The following is a 19,130-nucleotide window of genomic DNA, read 5'->3' as shown; positions in this document are numbered from 1 at the left end:
GTGTATGTTTGTAGAGTAATTTACAGCAGCTTCGAACGCGGCTCAGCCAATCAGAATCAAGCACCGGAACTCTCCGTTTTATAATATTAAATGTCTTGCATTTTCTTTATGGACCTTACGTTTTTAGTTACAGAATAGACTGTATCTGGCATTTAATTGTACCTTGTCATAAGGAGAAAATACTAAGAACATTATCTGATGTATTTAATATGTAGATTTCACTAGTGTATCGGCAACATAATCCGGTTATTCCCTTTTTTTAAACATATTATTATTATATAAAAAATCCAATATTACTCAACTAATATAATATTTTGTATGTAATGATATATTAGTTCACCATTTTCAATACATTGAATAAAAATGTCTTGAGATTAATCTTGTAGTTACCCCGTTTTGCAGGTGAGTATTTGCTGCAGCCTGTTTAATTAAAGAAAAGGTTTTTGTTTTGGGTGTTCTGTAGGGACAGTATTAATCTGTGCAGGTCTTTGAAAACTGATGCTGATGTGCTGATGTGTCCTGATAACCTCTGCCTCATATCTCCACCTGCTCTTTCAGGGGAATGACTCCAGCCCAGGCAGACGCCCAGTTTCTGGAAAATGCCAAGAAGCTCTCCATGTACGGTGTAGACCTGCATCACGCCAAGGTAGATCATCTCCAGACTGTCTCTCGTGGAAGTGTGCCGCTGTTTGCAGATTCAACTTTCAGGGAGACTCTATATTCATCAGCCCGTTGCTGTTTTTGGTCACTAGCGGTCCACATAAAGCACACACTTGGATACATCAGCCCTCTTATTTGACCAGCATTGCGGTTAGATCTGTGATCTGCTGACCTCTAGACCCGGCGGGAGCAGCTTCAGCTGAACAAACACTCAGACAGTGGGTCTGGGAAAAATATTCTTAAAGCCTCACAGGAATATCAGCTCTCTGGCTCTTTTCCCAGTGGGACTGATAGCAGTCTCTAGTCCACACTGTGTGTCTGTTCCTGAAGGTGAAGCTTGCGATACTCCGTTAGCACAGCATTGTTTCTTCAGCTCAGCTCGGAGAATCTCATGACCTTTAAGGACTGACACATGGTGCTGTATTAGGCAGGGTTTTTATACTTAACTAAAATTCAAACCCTAATAAAACACTTTCGTTACTTGAAATAAGCTTTAACTGAAATGTGACCCTGGAGCACAAAAGCAGTCTTAAGTCGCTGGGGTATATTTGCAGCAATAGCCAACAATACATTTTATGGGTCAAAATTATACATTAAAATTTATTTTATTATTATTAACATTTTTCTTTTCCAGACTGTCTCTCGTGGAAGTGTGCCGCTGTTTGCAGATTCAACTTTCAGGGAGACTCTATATTCATCAGCCCGTTGCTGTTTTTGGTCACTAGCGGTCCACATAAAGCACACACTTGGATACATCAGCCCTCTTATTTGACCAGCATTGCGGTTAGATCTGTGATCTGCTGACCTCTAGACCCGGCGGGAGCAGCTTCAGCTGAACAAACACTCAGACAGTGGGTCTGGGAAAAATATTCTTAAAGCCTCACAGGAATATCAGCTCTCTGGCTCTTTTCCCAGTGGGACTGATAGCAGTCTCTAGTCCACACTGTGTGTCTGTTCCTGAAGGTGAAGCTTGCGATACTCCGTTAGCACAGCATTGTTTCTTCAGCTCAGCTCGGAGAATCTCATGACCTTTAAGGACTGACACATGGTGCTGTATTAGGCAGGGTTTTTATACTTAACTAAAATTCAAACCCTAATAAAACACTTTCGTTACTTGAAATAAGCTTTAACTGAAATGTGACCCTGGAGCACAAAAGCAGTCTTAAGTCGCTGGGGTATATTTGCAGCAATAACCAACCATACATTTTATGGGTCAAAATTATGCATTAAAATTTATTTTATTATTATTAACATTTTTCTTTTATGCCTAAAATCATTAGGACATTAAGTAAAGATCATGTTCCATGAAGATATTTTGTAAATCTCCTACCGTAAATATATCAGAACTTAATTTTTGATTAGTAATATGCATTGCTAAGAACTTCATTTGAACAACTTTAAAGATGATTTTCTCAATATTTTGATTTTTTTGCACCCTCAGATTCCAGATTTTCAAATAGTTGTATCTCAGCCAAATATTGTTCTATCCTAACAAACCATACATCAATGGAAAGATTATTTATTCAGCTGTCAGATGATGTATAAATCTCAATTTCAAAAAATTTAACCTTATGACTGGTTTTGTGCTCCAGGGTCACAAATGATATAAAATGCATAAAACCATAAACTTAAAATTCAAACAGAAAATATAAAAATAAAATGAAATAAGTTAAACAAATAAAATAAACTTAAACTAAAATAAAACATAAAACTTTATTTTTATGTAATTTTATTTCAGCTTTTTCATTTTCATTTAGTTTAACTTGATATACTAAAACAACTGAAACTAAATAACGGAAATAAAAATAATTAAAACTCTTTAAAAAAACTAGTAAAAAATTACTAAAATGTAAAATAATGTAAATATTAATAAACAAAAATGATAGTATCTCAATGATACTAAAATAACACTGCTGTTAGTCTGGTCATGTCTGTCTGTATAAAAAACACTTTTGATGAAATATGCAGGGATTGTTGTAAATATTATATCACACTTTATGCCTGTGTAATGTTTACACTAAGGTTGTGTGCAGCATAGTTCTGATTTTTAAATTGCTCACATTTCCAGCACATAGTCACAGAATGTGAAAATGTCACAATGCAGAAAACATCTAGATGTTCCTCAACATAGACCGACCTCATTGTGTTTACACATAAATTATTTCTTATTTTTCTGGACGTGTTGACGTGGTTCTGTCCCGTGAATCTCTATATAGGCTGAGGCTCATCCGCTCTCCTCCGAGGGTCAGAGTTCACTGGAGACCTGCGGCTTTCAGCACTTACTGATGCGCTGATGTGTGAGAGATCAGATGTGTTAAAAACCTCTCGTGGAGACAGATAGTCTGAGTTCAGTCTGTTATCAGCGCTTTTGATTCCTCCCAGAGCTCTACGGTTAACACAGATGGATCAATAATCAGTGCTCCACGGCCCGAAAGCCCCGGCAATAAAGATCCATTTCGGACGTTACATAAACGCATTCAGATAAGTGCTGGAGTGGCAGCAGTGAGCGCCTTGATGCATGCCATTTATAATTATATTGAGACACTGAAAAAGTTTGAGTTTGGAGTGATTTATAGTTATTGTGTGTAACGGCGGGTGTCAGTTTCTTCTCTGAAACTCTCTTTACTTCCAGTGTTACTGTAGAACTGAGCAACGAGTCCAAATTATTGCAGAAATGTCAGTAATAAACCGGAGCAATCCTGTAAAACAGACTAAAGCAGTGTTTCCTGAAGCTCTCAGAGCAAAACACAACATAGTCCAATCTAATCATTCACACACAATCAGGTTTTTATTTTATTTGCATGTGACCGAAAGCATTCTGAATGACATGGTTTATGGCTTAAAATATCCCGACCACATCTGAAACGCGTGTTAATTTACATTTAATCATTTATCAGATGCATTTATCCAAAGCGGCTTACAAATGAGGGAAATAGAAGCAATCCAAAAAAAAAAAAAGGAGCAACAATATGTAAGTGTTGTGGGAGTTTCATTTTGTCTAACGCAGTACACATATATTTGTTATGATTTAATGATAAAAGTATTATAAAAAATAATATTTATATTATGAATACTATACAAATTTGAGGGGAAAAAATAGCAGAAAACCTATAGGCTGCATCTGACATAACCTCTATTTTGGAATGTCCTTATAAGGTACAAACAAATACAAATGAAGTAAATCATTCCAAAATTGCAAAAAGTTATTTTCAGGTGTCTTAAATCTTAGATAAATTGTATAATATTTATTTATATATTTCTCATAAACAATAGAAGTATTATAAAATAAATGGTTATATATATATATAATTTCATAAATACACAAAAAGTTGTAATATAAATAATAAAGAAAATTATAAAAGAAATGTGCTATTCCTTATAGTTAGCAATATTGGGATACACTTTATTTTAACATGAATTAGTTGCATGCTACATGTACTTAACTATAGTCTTAACGATAAATGATGCATCATCATCACAAGCAACTAACATTATACCAAACCCTAACCCCAGTCTTAACCCCATAATAAGTACATTTATTAATTAGTATTACTCAGTACTACTTTGTCTAATTATACTGTAAAAATGTCACCTTAACATAAAGTGTAACCTGTATTACTGTATTGAAAAGGCAGAAAAATTAAATGTTGGCCAAAAATGACGGTGAAAAACAACATAAAACAGCATACTGGCTAATAACCAAACTTGGGGTGATATATTGAGCAACCCTAATAAAATCAATAGGTGTCTACTGTGTGTGTGTGTGTGTGTGTGTGTGTGTTAATGCAGGCGTCTCAGAGATCTGCGAGTGGCTGCCTTTATTTTTCTAATAGTTATTCAGATTCATTCAGTTTTCACTGATCTACTCCTGACATAAAGCACAGACGTGTCTGAGTGTGAGCAGATCTTGTGCTGAAAGTGGATGCGAATGTCTTTCAGTTAAAGACTGCGTGTCCTCTTTTCCCAGGACTCTGAGGGAGTGGATATCATGCTGGGAGTGTGTGCAAACGGTTTGCTAATCTATAAGGATCGTCTGCGGATAAACCGCTTTGCTTGGCCCAAAATCCTCAAGATCTCCTACAAACGCAGTAACTTCTACATCAAGATCAGGCCAGGAGAGGTACGACTGAGCAGAAAACTGAGTCTGAGGCTGATGGCAATCACTGTGTCAGTAATACTGATAACTTGATTTATATGTGTGTGTGTCAGGCCGAGCAGTTCGAGAGCACCGTCGGCTTCAAGCTGCCCAACCACCGGGCCGCCAAAAGAGTTTGGAAAGTCTGCGTTGAGCACCACACCTTCTTCAGGTAAACATATCAGCAATACAACAGAGTTTTTGGTGAGTTGAGAGGCTTTAGGTGGCTGCAGAGCCTCACAAGACCTGAATCCATCCTGGAGGATGAGCTCTCTCTGTGTGTGTGTGTGTGTGCGTGTGCGTGCGCGCGTTTTTGTGACATATGAGGACACAAATTTGTATAATGACATGGGTATGACATAGGTATTACAAGGATTACAACTTGTGAGGACATTAGCCCATGTCCCCATTGTTCAAAACGCTTATAAATCATACAGAGTGAGAAAGTAAAAATGCAGAAAGTTTCCTGTAAGGGGTATGTTTAGGTGTAGGGCAATAGCACATTGTCAAATGTCCCCACAATTCACAAAAACAAACGTGTGTGTGTGTGTGTGTCTGTGGTAGAGCTGCGCGGTTAATCCTTAAAAGATCGCGATCTCGATTCAAACACCCATGCGATCCCATTTTTAAATGACAACGATTCGCCTGTGTATTAAACCTCTGAAAAATCATCCAGGAACATTCAAATCGCGCTGCCGCTGACACAGAGAGCAGACAGTTACCATGTTTCGGTAAGAAACCGCTTCACAAACAGTCTTTTCAACCACACAGTATTATTTCTGTCTCACAGTCATTCATATTATCACATAAATGTGTGTGTGTGCGTGAGGGAGCGTGAAGGTGGCTGGACATGAACAGGTTGTCGTCTTCTCTTATGTCATGTGTGCGGTCAGTGTAGCGTATTTGAAGCGCACACACAGTGAGGGGTGTGTGTGTCTCTCTAGAGAGCTGCGTGACACACTTAACCTCACGTGACTTCAGATGCACTGCTGCTCACAATAAGCTGCTCTCTTTTGTGTCCTGTCATATTTTATATTCTATTCTGCTCTGTTTAGTGATTTTTAAACTGAATCCAGTTAAAGTTTTCATTTAGCCAAAAACCAAACATTTAAATTAAACATTAGGCAGTTTTTATATTGACTTTTTAATGATATAATTATGCTTCTTCTCCAATTTCCTTTTGAAATAAAACATTTAAACACTGGTTGTAACTTATAATAACTTGTTTTCATGACAGATTTATTCAAACACATTAAATACATAATTTTTTTCTAGCCGATTTTCGAGATTATGGTCATTGAATGTCTTTTCTGAGGCAAATGTGACATTATTGCTCTCAAGCGGTTTTATTGCCATCTTTTTGGCATGGTTGAAACACTGATTACACAAGACATGATTGATTTCAGTAAGTTGTTCTGTTTCTGATGTTCGTTCATGTTTATTTGCTGCTGTAACTAGTAGTAAAGAAGAAGAGATGATCGATTCACGTGCAGCTTGAACTGATGCAGATACAGTGATCTGTCATGACACATCAAAGTGCATCAAAATTTAGTGAATTTAGTTATAAAATTGACAGAATTTGAATCTATATTGAATCTGAATTTATATCAGAGCACAAAGCTTATTGTGATTATTGGCTGGCAGATGCGCTACACAATGTTTAGTGAAGTTTTGTTCACGCATCAGCAGAAAACAGCATCGACTGAAAGATCGTTGTTCATCGAAGTGAAAATCAATTAAAATTGAGAAACTGATATTGTCAACCAGCAAAAGCATCACACAGCTGTGTTCCCCTGTTGTAGTTTATCCACAGTGTGCATGACACTGACACTGTCAAAAACGCGAAAGCAAAGAAACACTAATTAAACGTCACCGCTTCGGTCAATAATTTCATCCCTTTCTAAAGTTTTTTTTTTTTTCCTCCTGTTTTACCCGAATATTTTTGGTGCAGTTAATACTACGGGGCCGTTGAATGCTTGAATCTCATTGGTTGACGAATGTTCCAAGGTGTGCAATTATTTTCAGACTAAACACCTAACGACTAAAGTAGTTCCATGCAGCTCTTGACTGCATTACATAATCCATATCACTTCGCCAAATGATTTGTCATTTCAAAGGTCCTTACAGCCTAAAACAGCAAAAGAACCAAAATTCCACAATGACACTGACCAAGAAAATAAATATAGTAAACAATAGGATAAAAACAAATTATTTCCATGTTTTTGCCACAAAATTAGGTTTTATTATGCACAGAAAACACATACTCATTCTCTCGCTCTCTCTCCCACTCAAACGCACGCACATACAGTACAGACACTCTCACACACACGCGTGTTGTCAGTGCTACTCTGATGATTTTATCTGTTAAATAGTTACTACATGTACATGTCATTTCTCACTAGCGAGGTAACAATGGCACTGTTCTTGAAGCAGATAAACTAACGGTTTCACTATTAGTAGAGACGCTGCTGCCAAACACAGTTGAGCACATCACTGAGCTCTGCGCTGTGAGGAGCAGTGTGATATTTTACAGAACATGGGAATCAGAGAGCCCGAGCATTTACCTGCCCATTTACATCTGTCTTCATTTCTGTGGGCCAGACTCAGAGGAGATACTGTTCAAGACTTGATGGCATGATTTGTACGCTGGTCTGTAACTCAAACACACTGACTGCAGTCTGGAGCTGCTGTGATTTTGGCACGGATAATTCACACACACCAGCACATCACACTCTCAAACACATGCTGATGCACTTTATATGAGTTCAACCTTCCTCCTTTTCCTCAGTTTTTAACACTTAGTGCTCTCAGAGTGCTTTTCTTCTTTCTGACACGTTTTGCATCTGTTCTGTCCTTAAACTCCCACCAACACACCTGAGGAGGAGAACAGGACAGGCTTGAAGGAATGTTCTGGGCCATTGTCAACTGAACTGGAGATGCTGATCCTCTGTGACATGCTGTCCTTAATTTGGACCCGTCCCTCACTGTGTGCAAAAGACGGGAAATGTTTCACGCTCATTCCAATTCAGTTTTAACGAACAGTATTGTCGGTCATTACAGATTCCTGCACTTTGTCACTTTTGCCAATGTAAACATTTGTCACGGATTGTTTTGCTTGTAACTGAATGCAATTTATTGACGTAATGATTCCGTGATCTCGATCAACATTATCAATAGCTCTTAATTTTAGGGTATGTACAGCACTTATTATAGTGTTTACAAAAAACTGGGTATTAACTAGGCACTAACTCTGAACCTACCCTTAAACATGTAGTTACCTTACATTATGCAGTACATTTCTTATTACTGTACATGTATTGTAAAATGACATTATCCACTGAATCTATCAGCCCCACATTACAAGGCCAACACAATGAAAGAAAAGTAATACTAAACCTGCATAAGCAAATTTTATTTATTTTTTATTTTTTGCAATAAAATCCCTTTCACCAGCTGTCGGTTGTCGTTTTTGTGACATATGAGGACACAAATTTGTATAATGACATGGGTATGACATAGGTATTACAAGGATTACAACTTGTGAGGACATTAGCCCATGTCCCCATTGTTCAAAACGCTTATAAATCATACAGAGTGAGAAAGTAAAAATGCAGAAAGTTTCCTGTAAGGGGTAGGTTTAGGTGTAGGGCAATAGCACATTGTCAAATGTCCCCACAATTCACAAACACAAACGTGTGTGTGTGTGTGTGTCTGTGGTAGAGCTGCGCGGTTAATCCTTAAAAGATCGCGATCTCGATTCAAACACCCATGCGATCCCATTTTTAAATGACAACGATTCGCCTGTGTATTAAACCTCTGAAAAATCATCCAGGAACATTCAAATCGCGCTGCCGCTGACACAGAGAGCAGACAGTTACCATGTTTCGGTAAGAAACCGCTTCACAAACAGTCTTTTCAACCACACAGTATTATTTCTGTCTCACAGTCATTCATATTATCACATAAATGTGTGTGTGTGCGTGAGGGAGCGTGAAGGTGGCTGGACATGAACAGGTTGTCGTCTTCTCTTATGTCATGTGTGCGGTCAGTGTAGCGTATTTGAAGCGCACACACAGTGAGGGGTGTGTGTGTCTCTCTAGAGAGCTGCGTGACACACTTAACCTCACGTGACTTCAGATGCACTGCTGCTCACAATAAGCTGCTCTCTTTTGTGTCCTGTCATATTTTATATTCTATTCTGCTCTGTTTAGTGATTTTTAAACTGAATCCAGTTAAAGTTTTCATTTAGCCAAAAACCAAACATTTAAATTAAACATTAGGCAGTTTTTATATTGACTTTTTAATGATATAATTATGCTTCTTCTCCAATTTCCTTTTGAAATAAAACATTTAAACACTGGTTGTAACTTATAATAACTTGTTTTCATGACAGATTTATTCAAACACATTAAATACATAATTTTTTTCTAGCCGATTTTCGAGATTATGGTCATTGAATGTCTTTTCTGAGGCAAATGTGACATTATTGCTCTCAAGCGGTTTTATTGCCATCTTTTTGGCATGGTTGAAACACTGATTACACAAGACATGATTGATTTCAGTAAGTTGTTCTGTTTCTGATGTTCGTTCATGTTTATTTGCTGCTGTAACTAGTAGTAAAGAAGAAGAGATGATCGATTCACGTGCAGCTTGAACTGATGCAGATACAGTGATCTGTCATGACACATCAAAGTGCATCAAAATTTAGTGAATTTAGTTATAAAATTGACAGAATTTGAATCTATATTGAATCTGAATTTATATCAGAGCACAAAGCTTATTGTGATTATTGGCTGGCAGATGCGCTACACAATGTTTAGTGAAGTTTTGTTCACGCATCAGCAGAAAACAGCATCGACTGAAAGATCGTTGTTCATCGAAGTGAAAATCAATTAAAATTGAGAAACTGATATTGTCAACCAGCAAAAGCATCACACAGCTGTGTTCCCCTGTTGTAGTTTATCCACAGTGTGCATGACACTGACACTGTCAAAAACGCGAAAGCAAAGAAACACTAATTAAACGTCACCGCTTCGGTCAATAATTTCATCCCTTTCTAAAGTTTTTTTTTTTTTCCTCCTGTTTTACCCGAATATTTTTGGTGCAGTTAATACTACGGGGCCGTTGAATGCTTGAATCTCATTGGTTGACGAATGTTCCAAGGTGTGCAATTATTTTCAGACTAAACACCTAACGACTAAAGTAGTTCCATGCAGCTCTTGACTGCATTACATAATCCATATCACTTCGCCAAATGATTTGTCATTTCAAAGGTCCTTACAGCCTAAAACAGCAAAAGAACCAAAATTCCACAATGACACTGACCAAGAAAATAAATATAGTAAACAATAGGATAAAAACAAATTATTTCCATGTTTTTGCCACAAAATTAGGTTTTATTATGCACAGAAAACACATACTCATTCTCTCGCTCTCTCTCCCACTCAAACGCACGCACATACAGTACAGACACTCTCACACACACGCGTGTTGTCAGTGCTACTCTGATGATTTTATCTGTTAAATAGTTACTACATGTACATGTCATTTCTCACTAGCGAGGTAACAATGGCACTATTCTTGAAGCAGATAAACTAACGGTTTCACTATTAGTAGAGACGCTGCTGCCAAACACAGTTGATAACATCACTGAGCTCTGCGCTGTGAGAAGCAGTGTGATATTTTACAGAACATGGGAATCAGAGAGCCCGAGCATTTACCTGCCCATTTACATCTGTCTTCATTTCTGTGGGCCAGACTCAGAGGAGATACTGTTCAAGACTTGATGGCATGATTTGTACGCTGGTCTGTAACTCAAACACACTGACTGCAGTCTGGAGCTGCTGTGATTTTGGCACGGATAATTCACACACACCAGCACATCACACTCTCAAACACATGCTGATGCACTTTATATGAGTTCAACCTTCCTCCTTTTCCTCAGTTTTTAACACTTAGTGCTCTCAGAGTGCTTTTCTTCTTTCTGACACGTTTTGCATCTGTTCTGTCCTTAAACTCCCACCAACACACCTGAGGAGGAGAACAGGACAGGCTTGAAGGAATGTTCTGGGCCATTGTCAACTGAACTGGAGATGCTGATCCTCTGTGACATGCTGTCCTTAATTTGGACCCGTCCCTCACTGTGTGCAAAAGACGGGAAATGTTTCACGCTCATTCCAATTCAGTTTTAACGAACAGTATTGTCGGTCATTACAGATTCCTGCACTTTGTCACTTTTGCCAATGTAAACATTTGTCACGGATTGTTTTGCTTGTAACTGAATGCAATTTATTGACGTAATGATTCCGTGATCTCGATCAACATTATCAATAGCTCTTAATTTTAGGGTATGTACAGCACTTATTATAGTGTTTACAAAAAACTGGGTATTAACTAGGCACTAACTCTGAACCTACCCTTAAACATGTAGTTACCTTACATTATGCAGTACATTTCTTATTACTGTACATGTATTGTAAAATGACATTATCCACTGAATCTATCAGCCCCACATTACAAGGCCAACACAATGAAAGAAAAGTAATACTAAACCTGCATAAGCAAATTTTATTTATTTTTTATTTTTTGCAATAAAATCCCTTTCACCAGCTGTCGGTTGTCTTTTCTGTCACGTTGCAGTTTGTTGTCAGTAATAGATCACGTCATGAGAAAAACATAATGGACATGTGAGCACATGTAGATACCGTCTGTGTGTGTAGTGTGTGTCCTCTGAGCGCTGCTGTCTGTATCTCTGTTCACAGGTTGGTTTCTACTGAACAGCCCACCAAGACCAAGTTCATGACTCTGGGCTCTAAGTTCCGCTACAGCGGCAGAACGCAGGCGCAGACGCGACAGGCCAGCTCCCTCATCGACCGGCCCACGCCCTACTTCCAGCGCACCTCCAGCAAACGCATCTCTCGCAGTCTTGATGGAGGTATCGCACCTCATTTGCTCTGTCTGTGTGTCACAGGAACACTAGGTCTCGTTTCTAACGGAAGTATGAGTTCTGCATTACTAAATGAAACGTCTCTATATGAAATCCCCGTTCATCGGTTGAGTCTGTGTGGTTGTGTCAGGCTGATCAGAACAACGTTCATGTGAAATCCACTTTTTCTTGACACGTGCCATTTAATTGGAAATATGGGCTGGGCAATACAGCTAAAAATTGATCTCTCTATTTTTCCCAAATCTTGATGATATATAATACTTTTAAAATTTAAAAAGGTGATTTTTTTTTTTGTCCCCCCATCTAGAGACAGTAGTTATTGTTACAAAGTACATGCACATTGATATTGCAAAATCAGGGCTAGTTGTTTAAAAAAAAATCTAGACATACTGTAGTAATCAAATATTTACTGACTAACCAAACTAAAAAGGAACATTTAAAAGCATATTGAACTAAAGGTATCACTGTACCAATGTAACAATGAAATATAAAAATATGAAAATAATACAGAGCAATCTTCCTTACCAAAAGTTGTGGTTGTTGCGACAACAAAGCAAGTTCTTTAAAGAAGAACGAAGCGTGGTTTTCACTGTCAGACATGATTCACTCTTCACATTTTTGGATTCAATCACATTTAAATCCAGTTGTCAGTCCTTTGCAGTGAGTAGCTAGTGGCATGAAAAATAAGGCAAAGCGAGAAAGGAGCGTTCCCTTTTTAAATCACTTCATTATAATCAATGAATATCTTTTTTACTTCATGTTTATGTTGTTAGTTGAGACATGCTTAATGAAAGCCTCCAGCAGGTGTGTTGAGGCAAGTTGGAGCTAAACTCTGCAGGACACCGGCCCTCCAGGACCGAGTTTGGACACCCCTGGACTAAACCATCTGATTGGTGCTCAACAGAAATGTCTGTAATTGGCTACAATGGTCAATGTAGTTGTAAAAAGTTGTAAATAGAAACACGTATACAAGAGTTTGAAAGCAGTGGTCATAGTTGTGAAATGAAGAAGTGGTATTAGTTTGACTTTCTTAAATGTAAGCTAAACGTTTAATATTCGCTAATTTGTAGCACAATAGCACAATATTTTCATAACTATTAAATGTTGCATAGGATGACCTGTGATGTTGTGTGTTCAGGCCATGGTACAGCTGTGTGTGTGTGTGTGTGTGTGTGTGACAGGAAGTCTTTATCTGCTCCCACAAACTCTGGTCTCCAGTCAGCCTCGGCACTTAGTAAGGCACTGAGGCGCAGCGCCTGTTTTTTTTTTTTCTCCAATACAACATGCCCAAATCTCATCTGTACCCTCAAAGGAGCAGAAAACAAGCGTGACGGCTGATGTTGCCGCAGCGTGTTTGTCATTGAACTCTTCCCGCTTCCAGGTTATGAACTCTTTATCTGCAGGAAATTTCCCAGCGGTGAATGAGGCCGTTCAGCTGAGGTCTCTCTCTCTCTGTGTGTGTGTGTGTGTGTGTGTACTAGTTTAACCTACATTATAAAAGTCCAAATGTCCGTACTAGGATGGTAAACCTGAAATCGGCTGCAGCAGTCGCCATGAAGAAGACCGATTAATAAACACTAAATAATACATATGTAAAAATGCAGATAGGTTTCTGTGAGGTCAGTTTCAGGGTTAAACACCGGCCCCACCGTCATTTTGCTTTTCTTAATGATATAAAAACTGCTTAGTTCAGTTGGACAAAGGACGCTTGAACTCTAAACTGAAAGCGTCTGCTCCATACAGAAGCATGATAAATGAGTCCAGTGGAGCAGCACTACTCATGTGAACGGGTTATTCACCTCTCGTTTGTCATGTTTTTTCTCTCTGTATGAATGAACCCAGGTTTATCTGTCGCTGCTGTTCTCGTGTCCTGATACGTTTTCGGCTGAGGGGTGATCTTGTGCTGTATTGTTGTGTCCGTGTGCATGAATAGATGTAGCCGGCTGTCTGCCGTGGACAGACACAGGAAATGAGGGACATCTGTTTCCTGTCTGTGGAGCGAGCAGGAGAGATGAGCTCAGAGGAAATGAGGGTTTTATAGGCAGAGCAGAAAGAAGCACAGAAAGCATCAGCGTCAGGCTGCTGTATGTGTTCATGATAAACGCTGCTGATCAGGGTCAGAGCAGAGCGCACACTCCACAAACAAAACACTGCATAAAAATATTGAACAAATGCAATTTGCAGTTTCAGATTTTTATATTACATTTATCAAGGTTAGTTTGCAGAATTTTTCCCACCAAAAAAAAGAATTTTCCATCCTCATTTTTGCTCTCTGGGGAAAAAAAGCTCAATTTTAAGGGGCGTTTCCTTTTGCAGAAACATTGCTGTGATTGGCTAACTTTGTCACACTGTAGCCACGCCCTCATTTACAGCATGTCGTGTGTTTTGATACTCGAGATGGCAAGCGCTGTGATAGAGCCATATATGCTTGAGTCCCAGAGAGAATGAATTGCAACAGTCTGTTTTCAGTGTGGGAATTGCTTTTGCTTGCTTCATTTTCAGTGTATAGTTTTTGAAGCACCGTTATTATCACAAAAGATTCTGCAGCTTAAGTAGGTTTGAGAAATTACATTGTTTCTCATTCATTTGCCAAAGGTTAAACATTTGTTTTGGTTGCAGCTTTCGTGCTTGGTGTTTTAATAACATTAAACGCTGGTTTGACGTTTATTACAAACACACTGTAAAATTCTAAATAAATGCGCTGACCTGCATTTTCTCTGTTTGGCACTGCTGTATCTTTCAATAAATACATTGTGAAAAACCACCCGCGTGTTTAGAATAATTCACAAAACTAATTGTGAAATATGAACAACAAATGAAAACGTTATCTTTAAGTCGCTCATGCACGTCATTAAAAATAAACCTCAGCCATGCATTTCTAATGCTCGGATCTTTAGAAAGGCTATGCAGAGTTTTCTTTTTTCCACTGACAGAACAATGTCTGAGTTTGACGGCCTTACTCAGCATCGTTCTCCAGCAGCAGTATGATCTAGTGATTGATGGACAGATATAGTTGCTCAGAACAGACGATGATGACGCATATTAAGGGGTGTGTCAAGAAGAAATTGTGACGTCACGATTCTCTTGATTTCAAATCCAGATGTTTAAGAAAGGCAGTATTTGAAGGAGTTAGTTCAGAGTTTTGAGACTTGCGGCATGTTTTTTACTGTAGAGTGACCTCTTATGTGTGATAACATCAAGAACATTTTGGTTCTCCATTTCATGGTTCCTTTGAAACTGGGGGAAGAGTGAATTATTTTCTGCTGATCATACGCTGTGGCGCTTCAAAGTTATGAACTCAGAACATTCCTGTAAGAAGTGGTTTGGTCAACATTGTGAGCGATGAGGCTAAAGATAGCTTCAGCTCTGGTCACTATCAGCCCTGAGTCTTTCCAGCAGTGAGCAGGATGGTTTATTTTTGTGTGATGTGATGCTGGAGAATCAAACCGAGTCGGAGGTGTTTTCTGTATTGGTGCGTCTAGCCCTTTAATTTTGTACTGGTTAGCACGTGGTCAGCATTCACCTCGTGTAGAGGGCAGTGTGTTAGCGCTCTCAGGCTGAATTATGCTTCTCTCAGTACTGCATCTGTTGCTACTGTGAGCACACATCAGCATCACATGACGGACGCTCAATAATCCATCATAACACAAAATACATCATCCCTGGGAGCAGGGAAGTAAACTCATGCTCTGCATCGATTCAACGCTGATGAAAGCTTCTGAGAATCTGCTTTCCCAGCTCCTCTCCATTAAAATGACCCCGTTCTTCCTCCTGCTGGGAATCCAGTCACGGCCGTGGTGTTTTGATAATGTTCATGCAGGGCTGCGCGGGGAACTGCGGGTGGCCCAGTTCTGCGGCGTCTCAGAGCTGTCACAGAGTGACCTGATGAAACGGACGTCCCAGCAGCGCAGGCTACATTAGCCTACTTTCACACAGATCAATCCAGGCCATGCCGAGCGGGAGGCGGGAAAAGAGCGCTCACACGTTCCTCAGTACCATCTGATCCATTATTCACAGGTTCCTAATGGAGAGTTGCGGTGCTGCTGTGAATCTCACGGGTTATAGTGCATGTTTGAGTGTTAGTACTCTATATTCAGAAGTGTGGACTGTAGTGCTCCTCTGGCTAACTAGAACACACTCCCATAAGAACGCTTACATAAACCATATGCGACCCTGGACCACAAAACCAGTCATAAGGGTCAATTTCTCGAAATTGAGATTTATGCATCATCTGAAAGCTAAATAAATAATCGTTCCATTGATGTATGGTTTGTTAGGATCGGACAATATTTGGCTGAGATACAACTATTTGAAAATCTGGAATCTGAGGGAGCAAAAAAATCTAAATATTGAGAAAATCATCTTTAAAGTTGTTCAAATGAAGTTCTTAGCAATGCATATTACTAATCAAAAATTAAGTTCTGATATATTTACGGTAGGAAATTTACAAAAAATCTTCATGGAACATGATTTAATATCTTATCTTAATATCCTATTAGACTTAATATCCTAATCATTTTTGGCATAAAAGAAAAATCGATAATTTTGACCCATACAATGTTTTTTTGGCTATTGCTACAAATATACCCCAGCGACTTAAGACTGCTTTTGTGCTCCAGGGTCTCATATCCATTTTTACATATATGTCCTCATGAGAAACGGTTCATGTGTGAATAGGGCTTAAGTGTGAGCAGTAGAGAGGAGATAGTCGTGGGAGCGTCAGTTAGAATTATTTAAAAATTATTTTCAGTGCAAAATGTATGACATTCTGTTTCAGCTGAGGTGTTTATGAATTGATTATTAATAAACATGAATGATTTTTTAAAAACCCAACATTTAATGAAAAATAGTCATACAGTGGCTTTTGAGATCACTGCATGTTTCTACTGTAGGTTCTTTTCTAATTGAATTCAAACTTTGTCAATGAAAATCAAAGAACTGACCAACATAACAGTTTGAGGGGAAAAAGTTAATTGAAAAATAAACATGAATTTGAGTGTCTTATCTACTTAAATTTGTTTAGTCACCTGTAAATAGTGCAAAACTTCATTTTAAAATCCCACAACTGTTCACTTCCAGGTTTAAATGGAAAAAAGTCTCACCCTGCATCTCAATGTTCATACTATCCATCCTAAATAGTATGTGAGATTAGAATAAGTGTGTCCCAAAGCATAGTATGTTGAAAAGAGTATGCCAAAAGTCAAGTTTTGAAGTGTGGATCCGTGCACACTCTGATGGCTAATATTGCCCACAATCCATTGCGCTTTGGTGAAGGATTCTAGAAAGAACTACAAACACGAATAAAATGCGTTAAAAACTACAAACATGGCGGATGTGCGCGACCGGCGGTTAGGTAGAGAGGCTTAGAAAAAGGGGTTTGAGTTACTAATATTCAACATTTAACCTGGCAAAAAAATATATTTATTAAATGTTATCTGTGTTATATTTCAACTGCAACAGCAATGTAAACTGTTATAAACATCCGTTTGGTCGTTAACTTTTAAATGCATCATTATGCATAAAATATGAGCAGAGTTCTCGGCATGAAAGCCCCGCGACTGGCAGATCAACGAGCTAATTCTTTTCTCTCCAATAGTGTTGGAAGTTAAATTAAATGCAATGTGGAGGATGTTAACTGTGACAAGATGATTGACAGGCCAGTTTACAGTGACAGGGTGCGTGTATCTATGCGACGGAGCATCCGTTAAAGACGCAGTTGTGTGACGTGATAGTATGTCCCAAAGCTTGCCTACTCTTCTACTACACACACAAAAGTGTGTACTTTTTCTTCATCAAAACAGTACATACTTTAAGGGCGTAGTATAAGTAGGCACATTGAGACGCAGCATCAGATTTGCTAAGTGGTTTCAGTCAGACAGCACTGTTTAAAGATTTGAATATATGGACTACTGACTAACGGTATGTTTCTCTCTCTGTGTGTGTGTGTGTGTGTGTGTGTGTGTGTGTGGCGGCAGCTCCTGTGGTGAACGTGAGTGATTACAGTCAAGCTGCAGGCGCTGGAGAGAACGGCCCGGCTCTGGAGCTCAACTCTGACTCTAAGGTGAGAAAGACCCTCTTCATCATCTTCATCACAGTCCTCAGCTCTATAGGAAGTGCTCTGGAACAATAACTAGCTATTACCCCTGCTCAGACGTTAAACATACAGATGCCTTCCCACTCATACTGCTACATTGAGTTTCTCTCAGGGTGTTTAATGAAAATACTTCTTTTGGTGTTTCATCTTATCCCCATTTTTTTTTTTTTTTTAAGGGCCGCTGGCATCCCTGCCGTAACCTACAGCTCTCACATGAAGAGAGGCTTTCACAGACGCCCTACACGCAAGCCAATGGAGGATGTTAGCGCTTTGAGAACTCATCCTGTCTGTGTAACTGCCCTCAAACGCACACAAGCCAGCTTTGTGACAATAACAGCGTGATCTAGCCCATTATTGGCTGTTTCCGTGGCGATTGACATTCCAGCCCTCTGCTCGTCACCGGCCTGCTCGTTAGATATGATGTAGGTCCAGCCCACTGAAGAGCTCCTGATTGAGTTACTCTCGTTTAGGACACTGGAATCCAGACAGATGCCTCTGTGTTTCTCTCAGGGCCTTTTCACACTTGATCTGAACCAGAGTTCACTTTCTCTCCACCAGAGGTTTACCTGTGTAGCTTCTGCCAGGTCGACCGATAGTGGATTTTACCGATACTGATGGCTAGGTTGGACCACACTGGCCGATACGATTAATCAACCGATAGTTTTTAAAATGGATACTGAATGAAAACTAAAATAGTGCTTTACTATTTAAAAAAACCCAATACTGAACCATAATTTGTAAATTATTAAAATGATTAATATTGCTTATATTAAACATTAGTTAGCTTATAGTTTATTAACTAATGCTAACAGAAGAAACGTTAAAATTTAAAAATGTATTAGTAATGGTAAATGTTGAAATTAACGCACTCTAACGAGGAACAATACTTAAACAGCTTTCATTAATCTTAATGTTATAAATGGACTCTTATTTTAAAGTGTTACTATTTCATGCTTAAAGATGGTCATCTTTAAATATCTACACAAAGTCCATAGCATTGAAATTACTTGCATATGGTTATTGTATATATACTCTCACACTTTATTTGCTTCCGTTTTATAACACTTAATTAAATAACAAAATATGTTAGTCACACACCAGGGAAAAGCACAGCGCTGTGTCTAAGAGAACTCACAGATATCTCACACACCAGACCGTCACGTTCAGCTCGAGCGGCGGTCTAAAACAGTTTATTTAATCAACAAACGGACATAAGTTTACTTCAAGAATGAACAATGTGACAGATAAGTTTGAAGTTCGGTGTTTAAAAAACGGAGCAAACGGAAAGAGAAAGC

General features: G+C 38.7%; 1 protein-coding gene across 1 annotated transcript in view; it reads left to right on the top strand.

The window, feature by feature from the left end:
- The window catches only part of LOC107717037 (band 4.1-like protein 2), a 109,260-nt gene that overhangs the window by 67,383 nt on the left and 22,747 nt on the right, over positions 1-19,130 (top strand). The window contains exons 9-13 of the mRNA XM_016523681.1: positions 559-646; positions 4,628-4,780; positions 4,870-4,967; positions 11,557-11,729; positions 17,717-17,802. Of these exons, the coding sequence (XP_016379167.1) occupies positions 559-646; positions 4,628-4,780; positions 4,870-4,967; positions 11,557-11,729; positions 17,717-17,802 (598 nt within the window). The remainder of the gene's footprint in view (positions 1-558; positions 647-4,627; positions 4,781-4,869; positions 4,968-11,556; positions 11,730-17,716; positions 17,803-19,130) is intronic.

The sequence above is a fragment of the Sinocyclocheilus rhinocerous genome, unplaced genomic scaffold, assembly GCF_001515625.1.
Source record: "Sinocyclocheilus rhinocerous isolate Xijiao unplaced genomic scaffold, SAMN03320098_v1.1 scaffold210, whole genome shotgun sequence".
NCBI classification, from domain to species: Eukaryota; Metazoa; Chordata; class Actinopteri; order Cypriniformes; family Cyprinidae; genus Sinocyclocheilus; species Sinocyclocheilus rhinocerous.
The sequence above is the reverse complement of the archived record's forward strand: the minus strand, read 5'-3'. Positions and strand labels throughout refer to the sequence as shown.